This window comes from Rutidosis leptorrhynchoides, chromosome 8 (genome assembly GCF_046630445.1).
Source record: "Rutidosis leptorrhynchoides isolate AG116_Rl617_1_P2 chromosome 8, CSIRO_AGI_Rlap_v1, whole genome shotgun sequence".
Classification (NCBI taxonomy): domain Eukaryota; kingdom Viridiplantae; phylum Streptophyta; class Magnoliopsida; order Asterales; family Asteraceae; genus Rutidosis; species Rutidosis leptorrhynchoides.
Genome location: NC_092340.1, coordinates 95,108,958 through 95,118,315, shown reverse-complemented (window position 1 = coordinate 95,118,315; position 9,358 = coordinate 95,108,958). Strand labels below are relative to the sequence as shown.

The 9,358-nt window shown below is 33.9% G+C and overlaps 1 protein-coding gene across 1 annotated transcript; it reads left to right on the top strand.

Moving 5' to 3' along the window:
- Positions 1–1,288: 1,288 nt before the first annotated feature.
- LOC139863634 (uncharacterized) lies at positions 1,289–1,954 on the top strand. The gene is made up of 2 exons (XM_071852246.1): positions 1,289–1,564; positions 1,646–1,954. Exons 1-2 carry the CDS (start codon positions 1,289–1,291, stop codon positions 1,952–1,954), a joined length of 585 nt encoding a protein of 194 aa, XP_071708347.1.
- Positions 1,955–9,358: the final 7,404 nt, after the last annotated feature.

Sequence of the window (9,358 nt, the reverse complement as noted above, 5' to 3'; positions counted from 1 at the left end):
ACTAAAGACGTGTGCTCGACTCACGCAAAGGTTAAAGCTTTATAATCAAGTGCTCATGATAATGTATACTTTTCCTACGATGTAATCTAAGAAAAATCTTGTGGCCTAACTTAAGAAATGATTTACTAAACCTGTAGATTCACTCAACGTTTTTTGTTAACGTTTTGCATGTTTCATCTCAGGTACATAGAGCTAGTGCTTCCGCTTTAATTGAAGTTATATGCTGTTTGCTGCTAGAACTTGACGGCGTCCAGCATGTTTTATCATTTTCATTTCAGGAACAAATATTCGCATTTAAACAGTTTTTCTTTTAAGATGTTTGGGTTCATATACATTAGTCATTGACGTCAAATGTTTCCAGTTACATTTTCTTTATTAAATGACTTTGTTTTAATGATTAATGCGAATACTTTTAGGAAACATCTCATATAGAGGGCGTGACTGCTAAATTGTGGGACCAGGAGTTAATATTCCGTTAGTGGATTCTGATGGGATATTACACCGGTAATGGCGGGTTTAGTTACAAGGACTTTAAGTTCACTAAGCCGCCACTATTTAAAGGGAGTCCCGACCCTCTAAAAAACACAAGATGGATTTCGGACGTGGAAGGTTGTTTTCGGGTGTGTGAATGCCCACCCAATAAAAAGACAAGGCTTGCTACGAGCCTAATGAGGGTTGCGGCAAAGACTTGGTTAGATGATAGGATTCTTGTGATGGGTGAAGAGCCGTTTGTTAATTTGTCTTGGGATAATTTCAAGATCGAGTTTTTCATGGATTTTGCACTCAAGCCGATCTCACCCGAATTCAGAAGGAGTTGCGAAACTTGCGTCAACGGTCTATGGACCTAAACACTTTTAGGGCTACGTTTCTTGCCAAGGTGCGGTTTTGTCCCAAATATCTAGGGAACGACCGTATGTTGATGGAGGATTTTCACAAGGCATTGAACAATTACCTTCGGGCAAAAATTAGCCTTAGTCATATTAAGACTTTTGGTGAGTTGTTTGATGTGGCAAAAGGATTTGAACCCGATGATCCGAAAAATAATGAGGTTACTACGAGTAAGAGGAAGTTCGAGGCAAGTAGTGCCCCGAGTAAGAAGGCTAAGAGTAGGGCCAAAAGTGTGGGTAGTGTGAAGAAGGGAGGTTCTGGGGGTTATGTCCCTACTTGATATACTTGTGGGCAAAAGGGTCACATGTCACGGGATTGCCCAAACCCGTCCTTTAAAAGTAGGATCACTTGTTTTAATTGCTACAAGGAGGGTCACCAGAAGTTTGAGTGTCCTGACTTAATGACGGGTGATAAGAGCTACGACAATGCCAAGCGGCTAGAAAAGAAGGCAGGGCCCGCGAGAGGCCGAAATTTCTTTATAACTACCGATGATGCTAAGAAGTCCAACGATGTGGTTTCAGGTACTTTCTTGGTTAATTCTAAATCCGCAAAGGTGTTATTTAATAGTGGAGCCGATATGTCCTATGTTTCTTTAAAATATGCGGCTACTTTAGATTGTCCTTTATGTGATCTAGACTCTCCTTTACAAGTCGAGATCGCTGATGGTAGGTTCTCGGTGGCTAATGGGGTGTATAAAAATTGTGTTATTGATTTCGGAACCGAAAAGTTTGATATTGACCTGGTTCCTATTACTTAGGGTGAATTTGATGTCATTGTGGGTATGGATTGGCTTGATCATAATAGGGCTAATCTTGATTGTCATGAGAAATTTGTAACGGTAAGAACCCCAAGTGGGGGAGAGCTAATCGTATATGGTGAAGCTCGAAAACGTCCCGTGCCTATTTGTACTTATGATCGGGCGCGTCGACTTGTGTCTAGTGGAGGTATGGCTTATCTAGCCCATGTGGTTGATACTCGAGATGAGCCACCTTCCATTAAAACTATTCCCGTTGTTAATGAATTTGGAGATGTTTTTCCTGATGAATTACCGGGTGTTCCGCCGTAAGACAAGTGGAGTTTCGCATCGAGTTGGTTCCGGGGGCGAATCCCATTGCCAAAACTTCCTATCATTTGGCACCAAACGAGATGCATGAATTGTTGAACCAAACCCAAGAGTTGTTAGAAAAGGGTTTTATTTGATCGAGTAGCTCGCCATGGGGTGCTCCGGTCTTGTTTGTGAAGAAGAAGGATGGGAGTATGCGTATGTGCATTGATTACCGTGAGCTAAATAAGGTAACGATCAAGAATCGTTATCTGTTGCCTAGGATTGACGATTTATTTGATCAACTTCAAGGTGCGTGTTATTTCTCTAAGATTGACTTACGATCCGGTTATCATCAAATGCGGATTCGAGAAAAAGATATTGAGAAGACGGTGTTTCGGATGCGCTATGGGCATTTTGAGTTCGTTGTGATGCCTTTTGGTCTTACGAATGCGCCTGCGGCATTCATGGACCTTATGAACTGAGTGTGCCAACCTATGTTGGACAAGTCGGTAATTGTGTTCATTGACGACATACTCATTTATTCAAAGAGTATGAAGGAACATGAACATCATTTGCTTAAGTTGTGAAAGACGTTGCGTAAGGAGAAGTCGTATGCGAAATTCTCCAAGTGTGAATTTTGGCTAAGGGAAGTGCAATTCCTTGGCCATATCGTGAATCACGAGGGGTTTAAAGTGGATCCGGGGAAGATTGAGGTAGTTAAGAGTTGGGAACGGCCGACTACACCTACGGAAGTCCGAAGTTTTCTAAGATTGGCCGGTTATTATCATCGGTTTATTCAAGATTTTTCAAAAATTGCTTCATCCTTAACGAAGCTAACTTGGAAGAATGTGAAGTTCGAATGGGGTGATGTGCAAGAGAATGCTTTTCAAATATTGAAGAGCAAATTGTGCCAAGCCCCGGTGTTGGTGCTACCGGAAGGGGTGGAAGATATGGTAGTGTATTGTGATGCCTCGATTAGTAGGCTCGGTTATGTTCTTATGCAATGGGGTAAAGTGATCGCTTACGTTTTGAGACAACTAAAAGAGCACGAAAAGAACTACCCGACTCATCATCTTGAGTTGGCGGCGGTGGTTCATGCGTTGAAAATTTGGCTCCATTATCTATATGGTGTTAAATTTATGGTTTATTCGGATCATAAGAATTTAAAGTACTTCTTTGATCAACGCGACTTAAACAACCGTCAACGGCGATGGTTGGATTTGTTGAAGGACTACGATCTTGAGATACTTTACCACCCGGGTAAAGCTAATGTGGTTGCAGATGCATTAAGTCAGAAGAACCAAGTTCCGAGTTTGCAAGTAAAATTGTTGCAAACGATTCTTTTAAATGATTTTCTCGAGAAACTCGGTGAGGTTAATATTGAGGCGATTGTTAATCATAAGCGGGAAGAGTGAATCCAAGGACAAACAGAGTTGATTGTCCTAGGCAAGCATGGGTTGTTGTGTTTTTAAGGTCGGGTGTGGGTGCCAAAATTGGGTGGTCACCGTAAGGGGCTACTTGATGAGGCGCTCAAATCGAAGTATTTGTGACGACCCGGAAATTTTTAACCAAATTTAAACTTAATCTTTATATGATTTCGACACGATAAGCAAAGTCTGTAAAGTTGAGTCTCAAAAATTTTGAACTGTGTGCATATTCAATTGACCTTCGACTATTTCTGACGATTCACGAACAACTAAATGTAAATAGATACATATATATATATATATATATATATATATATATATATATATATTAATTATTATAAATTAAAACATTATATGAGTTAATTAATTATGTAAATAAAATAATATATGACATTATTTTAAATTTCTATATATGTATGTATATATATATATATATATATATATATATATATATATATATATATATATATATATATATATTAAGGTATATTGAATGTATATTTATATGGTTTCGAATTTATTTAGTAAACGATAATAGCACTCGTTTGTCAGTCGATCGATATTAAGCAAGAGAAATTCAAACTTATATAATTTTAAAATAAACGATGATTCGAAAATGAGTTTTATAAACTATAAGATAATTAATAATATATTTAGGAACTACTTATTGAATTTTAAAACTTTTTATATTTTACTTGGGATTGGGAGTGAATAATTAATGTAATTTTTATTTAGTAGTTAATAATCAAATTTTATACCATAATGACCAAAATAAATAGATATAATTAATATTAAAAATTGGAATTTTTCCGAATACTTTATTTCGCTACTGATTTAACAATAGAGTACGAAACACTCTCCATTAAAACTGTCGGCAGTATTTATCTAAAGAATCATTCTTATCGCACGTTTTCTTTTCTTATTTATATTTAATTAATACATAATTATTATTATATTCTTATTATTATTAATATAGTATTATATTTTTACTTTATGTGATTTAAAAATCGAATCCCGTGAATGAATTATTAGAACACTGTTTGGTTTGGATCATTGTCTTATTTTTAATACATATACATTAATATGCATTCTAGATATAGAGGTACATATATTCTTCGTCTTGTTTTTCTTCATAGTGAATCACCACCTCCTGCAAATCAGACCACCATACTCAATCCACCATAACACCCATCAACCCTCATTAGAACACCATTCACCACCCGCATCGTTCTATTTTTTTTTTATCCGGGAACATTTCAAACTCACTTCTGAATTTCTTTTTCAATCGAACCATAACCACACACAACCAATCAAATACCATCGAACCAGGCTGCTGTACTCAGGTTATTGTAACATCGAGAATCAACCTCGGAGAAGGAGTTTAAAAACTGCTGCATATATCCTATTCGAGCAGGCCACTCAGCAACTATACGCGATCACAAACAACACCTCACTTATTTCTTGTTTCTTCTTGGTAAGCCATCTCCTCCCATCAACTCTCAACCCACTTGTAAATGTCAAAACATCTATTTTGTCCCATGTTCGTTTCTATTCCGATTCGAAACCATCACCTTCACACCATCACTTAATATCTTCGAAAACCACCAACCATTACACCCCAGACTACCACCATCGTATCTACATCAAAACTATATTATTATTATAGTTTTTTTTTTTGTGTGTTTTATTTGCTGATTACATCATTACCATCATTTAGCAACTGCTACAGTCTCCTGTCTATCCAACCATGTTGCCGTGATTATCAAACCCACTTATTATTATTTTTTTTCTTTAAAAAAAACCAACTTGCTGCTACACTTTTTCTTTTCTAATTAAATAGTCGTGATATAAAGGAATGATGATGATAGAGGACATATTGAGCAAAAGATATTAATTTGATGATTGATTTAGTGGTAGGGTTTCTATGCCATATTTTTTGTTTACCCCAACTATAATGGACAGATAGTTTAACGGGTTTCTAATATCCATTAGGGAATTTATTAAACTAGGAAATTGTTAGTGGGAACTAAGTGGGCCGTAAAAGCTTGATCAACATGGCTACTACTTATTATATTTTTTTTTTCACAATTGATATTGGTGTAGTAAAATGATAATGACGTAAGATGGTGATACGTGATGAGATTCCAGAAACGATAGTAATTAAGTGGGATGATGATCATTTTATGATATTAATGATGAAGATGATGCACAAAGAGAATGGTAACGTTAATGATTGTTAAATTAATGATGATGAGCAAAATGAAGCTGTGATCGAACTTATATAGAAAGATAAATGATTTAAGATGATAATGACATGGTTAGGATTAAATTAAAGATGATGAGGTGAAGATGAGGATTTGATATATAGTGATGCTAATACCGTTAGTTAGGATGCCTTTGATGATAATTAAGATAAAAGATGAAGAAGATTGATATTAATGATAATGATGATAATTAATTAAAAAAAATGGCGATGTTGGTAAACAGATTCATACATGGTTGTTATGATGTGATGAAAATGAAACTGTGTTATATAGATATCATGATGTTGAAATATTTAAAATGATGATGATGGCGATTAGGATAGAAAAGTGTGATCAGAAGAGTAGCTAAGGATGTTATCGGGTTAGCGGGATGTCGCGGGTTCAAACCCGGACTTGGGCATTTTTTTTAGGACTACTCCTTTGAGGTAGTTATTACTAATACTCTTATTATTATTATTTCATTGTTATTATTATTATTAGTATTATTATTATTATTACTACTATTATTATAAGAATTATTACTAAGTATTATAAGTGTTTGGATTAAAAATTTGGATAATATTATGATCATATGTATGTTAAATATGATAAATATAGATAAAATCATAAGAGTTGATAATAGATAATATTATGAATCCATATAAAATAAAATTAAGTTATGGATGATATATGTAGGTATAACATATTTTTATTTATTTATTTATTTATTTATTTATTATAGTTATAATAATTATTATTAATTATAGCATTAAAATACTCATTTTTATTATTATTATTATTATTATTATCATTGAAATGATTTTTATATAAAACATTATTATTTTTAATATTATTATTATTATTAATTTACATTATTATAAAAAAATATATCATCATCATTATCATTACTATTTTAATTATCATTATTATTTTAATTAGCATTTTTATTATTATTTTTATAACAAATAAATATTATACTTATATTACATATAATTATGTACTAAACATATCAACATTATTTTATAAATATTATATATAACAATTTATTAATAAAATACTAATATACATATTAATATATCTACATGTATAAATATTAATCATTTTAAATATATACGAATTAAATATATATAACATATAAACTAAGATATAATATATATAAATTTGTTCGATTACAAATATATGTGTTAATATATATATTAATGTTATAGGTTCGTGAATCCGAGGCCAACCCTGCATTGTTAAGTATCGTCGTATGAATATTTTTACTACAAAATATTGTAGAGTGAGTTTCATTTGCTCCATTTTTAATGCTTTTGCAATATATATTTTTGGGACTGAGAATACATGCGCTGCTTTTATAAATGCTTTACGAAATACACACAAGTAATCGAAACTACATTCTATGGTTGGATCATCGAATCGAATATCACACTTTTAGCTTGGTAGCCTAAGAATTAGGGAACAGACACCCTAATTGACGTGAATCCTAAAGGTAGATCTACGAGCATTAACTCCCCCCATACTGGAAAATGGTATGCTTTAGTACTTCGAGTTTATATTATACAGATGGATTTCTGTTTTGGGGATATTCTATATGCATGATGTTAATGTCGGTTACCAGGTGTTCAATCCATATGAATGATTTTTTAAACACTTGCGAGTGTATGATTATTGAATAAAGGAAATCTTGTGGTCTATTAAAATTATGAAAATAATTGATTATGTTAAACTAATGAACTCACCAACCTTGTGGTTGACACTTGAAAGCATGTTTATTCTCAGGTATGAAAGAAATCTTCCGCTGTGCATTTGCTCATTTTAAAGATATTACTTGGAGTCATTCATGAAATATTTCAAAAGACGTTGCATTCGAGTCGTTGAGTTCATCAAGACTATTATTAAGTCAATTATAGTTGGATATATTATGAAATGGTATGCATGTTGTCAACTTTCAATGTAAATGAAAGTTTGTCTTTTAAAAACGAATACAATGCTTGTAAAATGTATCATATAGAGGTCAAATACCTCGCGATGTAACCAAATGTAATGTATTCATCCTTATGGATTAGGACGGGTCATCATAGGTGGTATCAGAGCAGTGGTCGTAGCGAACCAGGTCTTGCATTAGTGTGTCTAACTAGTAGTTGTTAGGATGCATTAATGAGTCTGGACTTCAGACTAGTAGTTGTTAGGATACATTAATAAGTCTGGACTTGAACCTGGTATGCATATCAAAAGTTTTGCTTATCGTTTCGTGTCAAAAAATTATAAGTTTATCATTCCTAGTCTGGAAACATTTTACTGCATTGATTGCATGAATAGTGTATAGACAAAATTATATCTTAGCATATCTGCTAATCCATATCTTAGCGTATCTGTTACTGTAGACCTTATCTGACACGTTTCCTTAATTCCCTCCGTAAACTACGGGATCTTCTGTACTATATACAGGCATCCAATGTAATTAGAATATCATCCGAGATCCAAAAATCATTTCATATCAAAAACCCTTTATCTAACTGTACAAGATGGAACTCGCAACTAGTTCAAGTTCCTCGGATTCCAATATGGAGTTTCACTCGAGCTCCGAAAGCAGTATAACCGGAATGGATCAAACGATTAGCCATCATCTGTTCTGGATGAATTGGGGTTGGGTTCGTAGCCTACTTAGTCATTGGAGATAAGAAGAAGGCGATCCTTTCCATCCACCACATTGCCCTCTTGGCGAAGAACCTGAAGTACTTACCGGCGAACCTGTCCGAAACACCATTTTCTCTCTCATTTCTAGAGTATCTCGTCATGATTATATACTAAACCAAATTCTAGATTTTATTTATACGCTCGTTCGAACCGACAATCACCCTGGTGTAATAGAAGAAGTCAACGAGCTTCGCGCTCGGGTTATGGCTTTAGAGAATATGGTGCAAAGATTACAAGCACCAGCGGCAACACCGACAGCAACAGTACCACCATCAGCAGCACCGGCAGCATAACCAGTACCACCATCAGCAACATCCACATCTCACACCTCAACATTACAATCTGTACCTCAAACATCAACATCATACGCACCATAGATACCAAGGAGTACCATCAACAATGAACGATGAAGTATTGATCCATAACTTCATTAATATTCTGCGAAGAATATGTGGTTCCTAATAGTTTTAGAGATTACTTATTCTAGCTCAAACCGAAAATCAAATGAGATTAATATCATATTAACTCATTAAATCCATGATTACATCTGAAGAAAATATATATGTATATATATTTTCATAAAGATGGTAATTAAAAATTCTTTTTGTACAAACTGTTAATGGTGAAAATATTTTAACGGGTAAGTAATACTCGAAGAATATTTAGATTTCACATTAATAAGTTACACTGTACATTCTTCGAATCTGATTCGACAGTCATTTACTATCCTACTTACACCCACATATATACGAATCCGTTCACCACAGAATAACCATTTTCATTCAATTTCATATTGGATTTTGACTTATCGGAATCCAAACAAGTGGCATAATGAAGAAAACATTGGACAAAATAAAAATTTGTTAGAAACAAACAAATCAACTATGAGAAATTTTGTTAAGAATCCACGCTAACTGTTCCAGCTAACTATTCCTAGCAAACTGATTACATTTAATTACCGCAATTTTAATTCGCGCAATTTTATTTATCGTCATTTAATTTCTGTATTTATCTTACGCACTTTAAATATCGGGTCACGATAGTAATTAATTCGA